The sequence below is a fragment of the Telopea speciosissima genome, chromosome 9 (genome assembly GCF_018873765.1).
Source record: "Telopea speciosissima isolate NSW1024214 ecotype Mountain lineage chromosome 9, Tspe_v1, whole genome shotgun sequence".
NCBI classification, from domain to species: Eukaryota; Viridiplantae; Streptophyta; class Magnoliopsida; order Proteales; family Proteaceae; genus Telopea; species Telopea speciosissima.
Window position 1 is genome coordinate 10554479 of NC_057924.1, and position 14567 is coordinate 10569045.

Sequence of the window (14567 nt, forward strand, 5' to 3'; positions counted from 1 at the left end):
ATGCTCCGGTAAAACCTTACTCGATACCATGTCCAAGAACAACATACAGTATCAAACTTGGATCAAAACCACAAGTATTATTTTTAGTGTTCTCTATGTGAAACTAGCGTATGCATTGGGTTTAAAATGTCAAAAATAGGTAGCACAACAAGAATCAGGGCCAAAAAACAACTTCTAAACCTCAAAATCAAGGTTTTAGTTAGCCTGGAGAAAATCCCAAGTTTTGACCGAGATATGGTTGAAATCGAGACGAACTCGATTTTTGGCTGGTCGAAACCTAGTGTCGGGCAAGATGTTCGGGCAGGGGTAAGGCGATCATTACAGCATGCCATGTTTGTGCACTACTCAGGTCGCTACGGGCAAGACACCGTAGAAGATCTGAATTGGTGAGATCCACCCTCACAAATTTCCCACATTTTTTTATCCTGCAAACAAACGGAGCCTCAGGGAGAGGAGAAAATTGTCCATTCTTAATTTTGGTTTTGATGTATAAATCCAAGTGGCAACCAATGATTTGCCGGCATTTAGATGAGTGGAATCAGGATTGTGGGACCATATCATCGGATCTTGTGACATTTTTATTATGCATTTACAAGAAACGCCGACTGGTCAACAAGATTCAGATTCCCAAAGTACAACATAATCATTGACAAATTCCACCGTGCCACGTGTTTCCTGAATAAGCTTCTCGATCGATACTGCTTAACAAACCAAACGAACCCTTCCCTAAACCTTTCTCTGTACAACTCAAAAGCGTAAAGCAAATCCTTTTACAGCAAATCTATCTGTTCTTACCTTTTCACTTTTTCAGGTTCCAAGTTTCAACAGTATAAAAACAAACCGGAACGCTTGGGCCCCTCCGCCCCTCAGTTCGTTCGTCTGTGTGTGTCCGTATGTGTGTGTGGGTGAGGGACAAAGAGTCAAAAATGGAGTTACGTGAGGGAGAAACCCTTACCATATTCGAGCAGGTGCGTGTCAACGGAAAGCTGACACCGGCGACGGAAAGCTTCGGTGGACGGAGAACATAGAACGCTGCTTGGACCTGGAGAAGGAGGTTTTAGGTTTTGTCACGCATGGTTCTAAGATCACAATCCGAGCTTCCATCGTGAATTGGCGTGAGCTTCATTGTGTCGGGACTGGTAGGGCGAGAGGTCATAGGAGGAAGGATATCGTTTTGGAGCCTTTGACGGAGGAGTCACGACGGTTTTGGTGCCAGAAGCTTCAGGAATTTTTTGATTCCCTCGGTTTGTTAATTCTCACTCTCTTTTATTGCATTTTACACGCATCTATGCTTGTTTTTTTTAGTTTCTTGAATTCTCTTCTCTGAAAATCTCTGGTGAATGAGATTGTTTTCTGCTCTAGAGCACTTGCATCTCTCTTTTCTTTCCCTCAAATAAATCGTTTTTAAATAATGGAAGTGGTCAGAAAAGCTGAAGAGATGGGAAAGGATCTTCTACCGCCATAACGGTCTTCCAGTTACTCTTAATCCTTCAAGAGTTACCGTGGAATTCGTCAGAGTTAGCAGCCCAAAAATAACAAGTCCCCTGCCCTACCAGCCCTTCCTTCTTCCTTTCTTTGCTTTAGCATTTGGGCTTAAACATCTCACTCTTCCAGTCCTCAACAGATCATAAACCCTTTAGGACTCAGAATACCTCCTTTTTAAGGATAGAAGACTAAACCTCATACGTGAATGGATGAGGTTTGAAGAAGATCAAACAGCTCTGGCTCATAGATGGCAGGCGGACTAGGACTATTGAAAGCAATTTCTTCTTCTTCTTCTTCTTTGATGTGTAACTAGAAGGCAACTGTTTCCAGACTTCTACTGTTCCTTAAATTTTAATATGTAATCTTACTTTAGACTTAATGAAATTTGCAATGGGTTGTGAAGTTTTATTTTTCATCTTTGCCTATGTGACAGACCGACCAAAGAGGTTATTCGTTATTGTGAACCCTTTCGGTGGAAAGAGATCTGCCACCAAAATTTTTCATGCTGAAGTTAAGCCACTTCTAGTTTCTGCGAATATTGAATATACAGTTCAAGGTCCATCTTCCTCAGACCTATTATTATTTTTTAAGGTGACTCATCTTCCTTTTGTGGGACTGATTCTAGTTTGTCCGTAATGTTTCAGAAACTCAACATCAGTTTCATGCAAAAGAAATGGCTCAAACATTGGATCTCTCCAAGTACGATGGGATTGTATGTGTGAGTGGAGATGGTGTATTAGTTGAGGTTTGTTGGCTATGCTTATTTGTTGAATAAATAACACTGTTTGTTCTTCGCTTCATCAACTATAGGATTAAAGTGCATCATTGAAAAATTGATCCCGGCATTCTTTGTCTATTACTTTGACAAGAGGGAGGCACATGCATATATCTTATGAACATGATACTTTAATCTATGATTAACAAGAATAAAAACTGAAATACTTGGTACAGAAAAGAATATCGAAATCAAAATGATGCAGACTGCCAAAAGGTGAATATTCTCTGCTTTCATCTGAGAGATCATAGCAGTGATTAGGAAACAATGTAAATGGTTGGGGTGTAAAGGAGGTAGATAGGGATGATGAGGGGGTTGGGAAATTGCATTTTTAAGGTCCAGAAAAGAAATAAAATATTGGCATTAAAGGAAAAACAAAGAAAAGATGAGTGTTCTTTCTAATTGACTAGCAGGTTAGAGGATAAAATAAATGAGTGCTTCATGAGGCTTTTCAAAAAATTTGAACATGGATGAGGTATATGGGTAATCTCTTAACAGTAGTTAAATTTTAGAGAAAGATTAAGAATTGAAATAGTTGAGAAGAGATAGATTTATGCAGAGTCACATTGAACCTTCATCTAATTCACACCTGTGGTTGGAGAGAGAAATGTCCTAGGGTTGGAGGGAAACATCTCAGTCCTGAACACAAATTCTTAGGAATTAAGCCAGTCATATCAAAAGTTGAAGTGAGGCAAGGCCTTAACCTGGGATGGCGTAGGCGCAACCTTCACAGACCAAACCAGGGGGGGGGGGTAAAAGGAAAGGGAAGAAAAAAGGGGGAAAAAAAGAAGAATTAAAAGAAAAGAGAGAGAAGGTCAAAAGGGGGAAGAAGAAGAAAACAGTCACATAAATAGAAGACATACCTGGAATCAGCATAGAATATGGGTAGTTAAGGCCTTGCCTTGGGGACTCTGGCTTCACCTAGGCCTTGAGGCTGCTAGTCACCACCTTGGCTAGACTTGATGCTCTGACTGCTATAGGGTATCGATACAGAGACTCTTGAACTCCTTACTCGAACATGAATATATTCATAAAATTTGCAAGTATAAATATGATCCTCAAAAGTACATTAAAGAAAAGAAAGAAAACTCTGAAGGGAATGGAGATCCCATAATAGACTTGTACCCTGCCATTATTTCTACCTACTTTCCCAAATCACATGGACTTGGGTTTTGCTATGACTTCTGAAAATCTCATTGAACTTGCTGAGTCTTGGGTTCATTGAGGTTAATGGAAAATCACTATAATGACACCGAAGGGAGGGGAACAAAAGAGGGAGAAAAACACCTTTTATTTTCTTATCAACCAGACCAGAAGAAATCTGTTAGAACATAAAGAGGAATACAAGAACAGGGACAGAAGAAAGAAGACAAGAAAAAGGAAACAACACCAAAAAATGGCAAATATGTCAAACTACCCACCCCCATCCTGACCAAACCAATACCACTACACTTCACTCCTCACAAAGACTGAACAAAATAACCCCATAAATCAGCCTCTTGAAAGGGGCAAGAACACCTTTAATCTTATGTTCCAAATCACAGAAAAACGCTTTTTAAAATCCTAGTTAATCTGTGTAAGTTGCAATAGATGTTAAACTCAGAAATATAAATAGAATGGAAAATTCCTCAACAGAATATGTTAAATCTAGAAAATAAGTTAATAAGTCAAACAGAATTCCTGGGAATGTGGCTATTTCAGGGTAACCTAATCTTATTAAGCATTTGAGTCGTTCAAGAGCTAACCTTTTGTATTTATCTACTTATATTTTTTCATCCCTAATTTAATTATTAAGGGTAGTTCATGGAAATTTGAGAAATGGATTTGACCTCTCCATGCATGGAATGGTAGGAAGGTAGGTTTTCTTATCTCAGATCATAAAAAGATCCTGCTAATGGCATATGGTTAATGTGAAACATATTCAGCATTGGCATGCTTGCCTCCTCCATCCAAGGGTTCCACTTCAGAGATCTCAAATTCCATAACTTGTCCAAGCTGGATGACCATACCATTTTTCTGAAATTTCATCATGGACTTGTCACCATTTATTATTCTCTACATTTAAAGGTTACGATAGATCAGATGGTCACATTCCCCAGATAAAATGACCTTTGGACTTTTGTATAGTAGATCTCTGTTTTTGTTATGTCTAGCCTGCCAATATCTCTACCTGTACTGCAATTTCGCGATTCTTATGCTAGAAGTTTGAACATATTTGTACAACACCTTAGCTTTTGTAATGATATTGGGTCTTCAGAACTTCTGCCATATGGGTATCTGAATCTTAATGGGAATCTAGACATAAATTTTGTGGTTTAACTTCTGGTTTCATATTTCCAAATTCCTAGTTTAATTTCTAGACTTTGGTAATTAGTTTTCTTCTCTTTCTGACAAACTGTTCACTGTATAGTAGGTAGTCAATGGGTTACTTCAACGAGGGGATTGGGAAGTTGCAATAAAAATGCCCCTTGGAATTATTCCAGCTGGTTAGTTCATTAAAAAAATTTAAGTATTCAAGTGTTTTGGTTGTCCTCCTTCCTTTCTTAATGTATGTTTGGCTGTGTGTGTGTTTGTGTGTGGTGTGTCTCTACCCAAAGAGGAGAAAAAAGTGCCTGAGTTTCAAGGCATATGTTATGTTCTTGTACTTGGAAGGGCCTCATGCCCAACATATGTTTGGCAAGCCAGGCCAAACCTGAGGAGCGATTCCTCAGTTATTCTATTGAATACCAGGCTTAATCCTATAACTTCTACGGTATACTCCTACTATCATCTGGAACAGAGTTTCGCTTTTAGATTTGATTTAAGTACATCTTTACTCATGTCTCATATTTATTTTTTTTTTCTTTTTGCCCTGAAGCAAAAATGATTTTTGGTACTTGGGAAGAAATTGGTTTTGAAATAGTTTCTGTTGGTGTATAAAAAGGTTCTTTTGGCTCAATGATATGGACTAGTGCGTTCTGATTTCTTCACAATAGTTTAACCATTGAATATTTTGTAGTAATTGTTGATGCTATTTTTTTCTGAATATCTTATGGAGCCCTTTCAGCCGTCTGGAGATCCTAGAGTCACCGATGTATTTCTTTTTCTTTATCTTTTTAGGTACTGCTGAACCTTTGGCTATGTGTTCACATTCTTTATCTCTAGTATGCTTTATTTTAAAAACTTCCTTTGGGCCTGGATGATGAGGGATGTTGTAACAAACATGGTCTAGGGTTGATAGCAATCAGAAATATGATGCAAAGAGAAAAGAAAAGAAACATCCAAACAGAGACACAAGCTATGTACGTGGCTTGGCTATAAGTGTACGTCCACAAGTGGTGAAGATGATCAGGGAGAGCTTCCACTTTGAAAGAGTTGAGAGTACAAAACAGAGTTTGCGAAAAGACGAGAAAATCCCAAAGTCTATTACCCCATAAGAATCTCTTTTATAGGATTCAAAACCCAAAAGGTTTAGAGTAAAAATTACATGATGAAAATACCCCTGTACCTATGCTTCAGGGGGCAGTATCCATGTTGGTCTCACACCACATAAACAGGATAGAATCTGGGACACAAACTCAACAAGCCAGATACAACTGCTAAAGACAAATGTGAGCTAGCTCCTCTGATTTCATCTTCCAGTCTAGGGGTTGGCACAAGGGAGAAGGGTATACGTTAGTTGGACTGAGTTATCTTCTGCTTACCCACTTTTTCATCGTCACTTTGGATTTACAAAAAAAATGATCTGCTGGAGATTCCACCGAATTGATGGTGGTTTAGTTGGTGCTTGGTATTGATATGGAGCCAGTGCCTTCTGATATGGAGAGTGTTACATTATGTCTTCGGGTGGTTGATAGAAGCCAGTCTTCAAGAGAGAAGGAAGAAGATGAAGAATGAAGAGGAGAAGAATCCTAGAACACGAAGGATTCAGTATCCCCTATCGTGGTCCTGCTATAGACTTTATATTAAACTTCAGCATTAGACCCCTAATATGAAACCCTACTAAGAGTCTAAATCAATTACTCAATTACAACTTAAATTCAAGAACTAAAGAAATAAACATAAACCAACCTACACTCCATTACTTGAACACACTCACACACACCACGATAGGAACACTCCCCCTATTGTGACTACACTTCAACACTCCCCCTCAAGCAGGAGTATATATATCCCCCATACCCAGCTTGGAACAACCGCAAGAAACACAGGACTAAACAACATCTTAGTGAACATACCGCCAAGTTATTCACTTGAGCTGACAAACGGAATAGAAATCAGTTTTTGCATAACAACATTTCTCAAAAAATGACAGTCGACCTCAATATGCTTAGTTCTCACAAAAGAAACATTTGGGTGTTTCTTTGCCCAGGTTTTTTAGTTCACTGGCCTGTTCAGTTTGGTATCACAATGAGCAGGGTTGACCATTGTGGCATTGCTCAACCAACCCAAGTTATATGCAAACTGACATATTGCCACCCCTTTCCATTGATAAGGATGATTGGGTTGATGACATGGGCTTGGAGTTGAAAGTAATGCAAGGATCAAGGTGGGAGAAGAGAAGAGGAGATAAAAAGAGAATGAGTGTGTACAATGTCTTTGGGAGAGAATCGATTTCTCTCCCCCTATATTCACTTACTTGATTATGTTATAGGAAATTACATACATACCCCCATGCTAACATAAGGTAGCCTAGGGAGGTAAAAGGGAAAAGATACAATACAAGATAATAACACAAAGTACCCTTATTACATAAATTTTAACACTCCCCCTCAAGCTGGATAACAAATGACATACATTCTTAGCTTGCACAGAAAGTACTGAACTGGTGAGAGATGAGCCCTTTGGTGAAGATATCAGTCAACTGTTCGCCTGCATCAATAAGGGACAGTCCACTGCCTTCTCCTAACTTGTGATTTTGCTTAATAGGAGAGTTTGCTGGTTTACAACCCTAGATTCCTTTTTCTTCTAACCAATTCAGCACAAACTTCCTTTGACAGATATTTATTCCCTTCTATGACCTTGACACTTCAATTTCCAAGAAATATTTTAAGGGTCCAAGGTCCTTGATCTCAAACCGTTAAGCTAAGTAAGACGTCAGTCTTTTTATCTCCTCCCTATCATTTCCCGTCACTACACTGTCATCCACAGAAAATTAAAGTTGTGATGGTAGTGTCATGGTTCTAAATCTTGGTTTCGCAGGAAACCAAGATGAAACCTTGAGTAGATACTAACTCGTACCAAGTTTCAACCATATTTCGCACATTTCGGTAGTTTTGACAAGTTTCAACCAGTTTTGACAACACATGAAATGTTGAGTTATGCCCAGAATAGGTTTCAGTTGAAACCTGGGAAATCTTGGTTTCGCCTAGGGTAGAAACTGACCTCGAAACCGAGATTTAGAACATTGGGTAGTATGGTACTATTAGCTCGCCGGGTAAATAGAGTATGATCAGCTTGACTCTGAGTATATCCATTCTTCAGAATAACCTGTCTAAACCTCTCAAACCAAGCCTTCGGGGATTGTTTGATGCCATATAGAGCTTTCTTAAGAAGAAACACTTTCCCTTCAGTTGAGTGGTGGAGTTTGCATATACACTTTCTCTTTCAAATCACTATTTAGGAATGCATTCTTCACATCCACCTGATACAGTGACCAGTCTCTATTGGCCGCCAATGATAAGAGAATTCTTATCAAATTGTGCTTAGCCACAAGAGCAAATGTCTCCTGATAGTCAATTCCATACACCTGACTGTATTCTTTGGCCATTGATCTGGCCTTATATCTCTCAATAGTGCCATCTGATCGGTACTTGATTGAGTAGACCCATCTACATCCAACCAGAACTCTTCCCTTGGGAAGATCAACCAGTTTCCATGTACAGTTCTTCTCTAGAGCCATCATTTCCTCACACATGGCTTCTTTTTTACTTTAGGTCAAATATGGCATCAGTGACATTCTTCGGAATAGGAGTAGAGGAAAGAACAACTGAGAAAGCAACACCTGTAGGAGAGATAGCATCATAGGCAACAAACTTGGCTATAGGATTAGTACAAGGTCTCGTTCCCTTTCGAATATCAATGGGAAGATCTAACTCAGAAGGAGGGGAAGGAGTATTATTTGACTCGGGAAGGTGGAGCTCAAGATGTAGATCCAAAGAGGAATCTTGGTAGGTCTTCTTTCTATTCTTTTGTAAACAAGTAACTCCTTCTCATTACCAGCTCCTCTTGAATGATCTAATACATCAACAACATCCACCTCCTTGTGTTCCCCAACATCAAGTAGAAATGGAGGGATAGGCAAAGTTGGAAGAAAGGGAGTGACAACAACAGCCTCTTTACTTCCACTATTCTCCCCTTGAAAAGTGTGCAGATAAGGACTAAAGAAAGGCACAGATTCAAAAAAGTTGACATCTTTGGAGAGAAGCCGCCTTCGGGAGAATGGATGGTAGCACTTATAGCCCTTAGCCAAGTCACCCACTCGGTCAAAAGTCTTAGAGATAGTACCCCAAATATCCTTGGCAGTCTCCTTTCTCATAAAACTCATACCAATCTCAGGTTTCAGAGAAAAAATCAACTAAGTCATAACGGTTAGGTTCTCGGTCTCCCACTTTTTATACATTGGATCACTTGAATTAGGAGCTTTAATGGTACTAGTGATGTACCCTAACTTCCCCCGACTTCTCAGGGACAAATTCATTGAGTGAGTCCAATTCAAATAGTTGATGTTGTCCAACTTTACAATGGATATCTGGGTGTTGAGGTTCTCAAAGGCAATCAAACTGGGGTTGGTACTACTCAAACCACCAGCCGAAGCTTCCATAGGTCCACTAACCTCCGACATGATGGATGAACATACTTAGAAAAGTTGGTTGGATACCCAAACCAAATGGGGAGTACACACTCTATCCAGAAACTCCTTCCTAGTACTCAAAAAAAAAAAAAAAACTTCAGCAAGAAGACAAACCATAAAACTTGAAGAAACTTGAATCAAATACACCTTTCAATGTGTGGCTTCATCCCATTACAACTCATAAGACCCAAATGAGGTAACTCATAAAAAAAACAGCAACCCATAGCATCACACATAGCATTTCAGATTAAAAAAAGGAATAAAAACACCAATTTGACGATACTTGTCAGTCCATGGGAAAATGAGTTGTGCTCCAACAACTCAAACCTTCAGAAACCAAGGCCATGGGGAGTTGAAAGGGGGCCCTTGGGCGATTCTAACAAGCCCAGTCCCAAGTTCAACCAATGCTTGATGAGAGAGAGAAAAAACCAAAAAGCTGGCGGTAACTCTGTTTTTCCTCCCTTGTTCTTCAATCAGTCTTCACAGCCTCCAATCTTCTCCATTAGGTCTTCTAGATGATGAGGGAACCCCTTAAGAAGGTCTTCTTACATGTTACAGCCTCTATTGAGAGGCACAATAAATGTGCAAGTTAATGGTCGACTCTCAAACAGGATCTGATACCAAGTTGAAAGTAATGCAAGGATCAAGGTGAGAGAAGAAAAAAGGAGATAAGAAGAGAAAGAGTGTGTACAATGTCTTGGGGAGAGAATCGATCTCTCTCCCCCTATATTCACTTACTTGCTTATGTTATAGGAAATTACATACTTTCCCCCATGCTAACATAAGGTTGCCTAAGGCGGTAAAAAGGAAAAGACACAATACAAGATAATAACACAAAGTACCCAAAATAGCCTAATTACATAAAGTTTTAACACTTGCAAGTACGTCTTAATCATGTTTTGTATCTCTCTAGTCTCTACTCTACTGGTTTTAAACACAATGCTTTTGGATGCAGGTAGTGGAAATGGAATGGTAAAATCAGTTCTGGATTCAGTTGGTGATCCCTGTTCAGTGACCAATGCTGTTCTTTCGGTCATTCGAGGTTATCTTCTGTTTGTACTTGGTTCCCTTTGTTACTTTCCATTTCATAATGGTGAACATATTGCATTGTTCCTTCCAATCTTCCCCTTTGCATCGTTGGCTGAAGAATGAATAATTGATAACTTCCCCCTCTTGCTCCCTTTTTCTCTCATTCTTCTTTACCTGGACAGTTGTTTGCCACTTGTGGTTTTAACATTTCTGATATATTAATATACAGGTCATAGGATTTCACTGGATGTTGCTACAATCATACAAGGGGAGACCAAATTTTTTAGTGTTCTTATGCTTGCATGGGGTATGCCCAAAAATACCTTTGTATAATTGAATTTGGTGTACTAGTTCAATTTAAGTAATGTTTATGGTGCAATTTTTTGGTGATGCTGTTTTAAGAGGTTCTGTATCTGTATTTTATTGGAATCAATTTACAAAAGATTTGTTTGGTTTTGGCTCTGCTAATTGTTATGTTCACTAACTTATTTTTTCCCCTTGTCTGGATATTGGGGCGGGGTTGATGGGGGCTGGCGGGCAATTTCAGGTCTGGTGGCAGATATTGATATAGAGTCTGAGAAATACAGATGGATGGGGAGTCCTCGTCTTGACTTATATGTACGTGTACAATTTCATGTTTATGTTGATAAGCATTTATACTTTTCAGTTTTGTTGCTAGTGTAGCATACCCTCTCCTTTTCTTTTGGTATATGCTCATGTCTTTTAAAGAAATCAATAGTAACAAGCAGTTGACCCTGTGTTTCGGACAATGCAATAACTTATAATCTAAATTAGCTTTCTGAAGAGGGGAGGGGATCCTTTATTCTTAGAACATTTTATTTGAATCTTTACTTATAAATTCTGTTATTTATGTTTCTGTGAATTCTCAATATGCATTATCAAAAAGCTATTGAGTGTTACTTGTAAATTCGGTTGTTTATGGTTTTGTGGAATTATCAAAATCCAATATCAAAGCTGACCTCACTTCTTAAAAATGAACTTGTAAAATATGTCGAGACAACGTTAAGCATTTGAAAACACATTTAAAGGCCGAAACATTTGTGTTAAGGTTATCAAGGTATGATGCTGTGATGTGTTAGTACCTTGCATACTTTACTTCAGCGTCACTGTCTTAATTCTTCTACATGTGAAACCAGATCGACAACCAACTTAAAATAATGCCTGTTAGTATTTTGGGGCGATAAATTTTCTTCTAAAGGTTTTCATTGCATTTTATTTTAGGCTCTTCTGCGAATATTGAGCTTGCGAAAATATAATGGACGTATTTCCTTTGTGCCAGCACCTGGGTTTGAAGGTTATGGGATGCCATGCAACCAAAGTAAATGCAACAAACTTGATTTGAGCACTCAGAGGAAAGAGGAGGTTAAGGTTCAGCAGCATGGTTATCAGGGACCTAAGATTTCTTTGGATGACTTAGAGTGGAAGGCTATCGATGGTCCCTTTGTTGCTGTTTGGCTTCATAATGTACCTTGGGGGAGTGAGGATACAATGGCAGCACCTGATGCCAAGGTTTGTTTTTGATGATTTCATGAGATTTCCATTTTTTGTTGTTACTACTACTTTTTGTAACATTTCAATCAAGAACTGTCAAGCGATTGATCTGTATAAATTGTTATGGACCTGTGCACCAGCCTCAGAGTGTGAGTTAGGCAGAACCCTTATTTTTTTTCCTCTAGGAAGTTTTTTGTCTTTTTTTCCCCTTCCCAGTTTGTAAGCCCTTCCCAAATGGATGACATAAATAGAATGCTAATGTAAGAAAGTAAGACAAAAGGAAATGTAATAAATACAAAATAAAGACTAATGCACATGTATGGTATAAATAAGTCTGTGTGCATAATTTCCCTGTGTCCGAATCCAAGGGCCTATGTTGCTCCCATGTTCTTACCATCCACCCCCCAAAACATTTTTTAATGGACCTGTTTATTTAAAGCATGCTCTTTCTGAGAATATTTTCGTCTTTGTTTCCTTCACATTTTTTAAGTGGATCATAAGGTCCAGAAAATTTGGCCTGTGTTTTTCTTTGGCTTGGTGATTGTAAAACATGGGAAATGGGTCTGGCCTAGTTTTATTTTACATTTCTAGTACTTTGATGCCATGAATTGCAATGGGTGGACTGTCTTGTCAAAGGGTGTGTCACCTTGATCCTGGGGTTGCAAGGACAGTTTGATTGATTGAAGCTCACCTTAGCAAGAAAAAGCCATACTAGCCTGATCATTAATCATTTGGCTTTGTGTCTATGCTAACCAAATAAAAAATGGGCCCAGTGTGCAGGTCAGATCAGGTTAGCACCTATATCTGATTCATTTTTGAGGAAAAATGCACCATCTGCAAAGTGCAGATGCAAATCACAATTCTGGGGATGAATTTTATGCAAAAAGAATAAAATAAAACCAAACAAGAAAAATAACATGCTTCACCTGGGCTATCATCTTTCTGACCAATCAGAACCTTCTTTCTAATTAGCTGATAAATTTTGATCTTGTAGTTTTAAACCACATCTCTTGCTTTCAGAGTTTGAAAATGCTCAACTCTATCGAGATCCAAAGATTCTCTTTGCAAAGAACATTGAGAGGCAAACCTCTTTATGGTGGTAACCTTTATGACTCCATGCTCTTTTTTCTGGTTCTGCAGTTTGCAGATGGTTACTTGGACTTGATCGTTATCAGGGATTGCCCAAAGGCTTCGTTGCTGTCATTGATGACAGAAGTGAACACTGGAAGCCATGTCAAATCGCCACATGTCTTGTACTTGAAAGTGAGTTAAACTATTCAAGAGGATAGTAAATTATTTTGATTTCGTTTACACGTACAAAATAGTTAGTATTTCCAAATCTGTTATCTGCGTATTCATTTGACTACATTGATTGAGCTGCTCTACTATCAAAGTAGTCTGGCAAAGGCATGGTTGAATAGACTGAATTCCCTACATTGGATTAGAAATCAATTCAAGCGTGGTTTATCATTATTGTTTTTGACAAATTGTCCTGCAGAAATTCATTGACATTAAGTTCTAGACAGAGCAGCCCTTCCATCATCACTGCTGCTTCTTTTAGCCTTGGGCAACATATTTGTACTTCATGATATATGTCGCCTTGATGTTCCATCTGAAACCACATCTCGCTTATGTGATAGGATCTTTGAAGTTCCTGCTTATGTCATTAGAAAATCTCTTCGGTGATTTGATAGTCTAATTCCTTCACAGATAATGCGGTGGCCTTGAGAACTTAAATTCTATACATATTTTTTGTGTTTACCTTTCTCACTCCGAGAACTTGAACCTTGTACTGTGTTGAATTTTTGAATAAAAAACTGCAGGTGAAAGCATTATTACTAGAACCAGGCCAGAGGTTAGATAAGCCAACCAAAGGTGGGATCATAGATTCGGATGGGGAAGTCCTGGCAAGAGGCAAAGGAACATACAAATATGAGCTAGGGGGCTTGATGGCCTATGCTCCAATGCAAATCACAGTTGATAAAGGTTTAGCTACTTTGTATACTCCTAGATGATACTTTGTATAGTGGACTGGTGGAATCGGATTTGTGATCTGTGGTTTACCCCTGTAGTTGGGGTAGAGCTTTCTTTAGTTAAGTTGTACTTGTCACAGGGACAAAGTAATTGACTATTGGATTACCATGAAGCTAGTGATAATGGATTTTCACCTTAAATCCTATTATCTATTTAATTAGAAATTATTATTAGTATTCATAGTATTATAATAATTATTATTGTTATAATTTTGAAATGAGGTGTATCCCTCTTACTTTGTAAATAAATTTCCTACCTTTTGAATATTTTTGTAGCTGTATCATGCTTTTTTCTTAAGCATACAACACATTTCAGAAAGGGGAAAAAAAAGAAAGAGAAAAACCAAAGACATGGGCTTGACTTCAAGAGCAGCCAATTTATAATACCAAAGGTGAGGACTTGCCTCCAATCCACACCTCTCTGGACTTTGAGAAGCAGGATGTAACTGATTATAGTCCCTTTAATACACATTCTCAATGTAAGAAGGAAGACCACATAACTATGATTTTTATTTTTTTTAATATGAATACCTTCTTCAATCATTTTTTAATCAATTTGATGCCTTAAAGGCTAACAACAGAAGGTGGCCATGTATGGACTTCGCAACCATTTTCTTGTTCCTTGTGAGCCAATACAGGAGTGGTAATGCATGAATAAATAAGGCCCAGATATGCATTTCCACATAAGTTGAAAAAGAAGAGGGCAAAGTACAAAGGAACCTGTATTTTTTTATTTTTTTTCAATATTTAGGATCAGTTTGGATCTTGATTAATTGAAGGAAAATGTTAATCATCACCATGTATAGGAAGCCTTTTCCTTCATGGGATACCTTGAATTTGCAACATGTCAATGGCTCGGGCTTCGTTTCAACCATAAGTTCTACCATGTATTGAAATTTTA

General features: G+C 38.4%; 1 protein-coding gene across 1 annotated transcript; it reads left to right on the forward strand.

Annotated features, from left to right (window-relative positions):
* Positions 1–901: 901 nt before the first annotated feature.
* LOC122639415 (sphingosine kinase 1-like) lies at positions 902–13660 on the forward strand. The gene is given in 11 exon segments (XM_043832270.1): positions 902–993; positions 996–1244; positions 1919–2041; positions 2130–2230; positions 4674–4746; positions 10048–10134; positions 10351–10428; positions 10669–10739; positions 11364–11651; positions 12774–12896; positions 13457–13660. Coding segments are annotated over 11 exon segments (1452 nt in total). The 5' UTR covers positions 902–926; the 3' UTR covers positions 13649–13660.
* Positions 13661–14567: the final 907 nt, after the last annotated feature.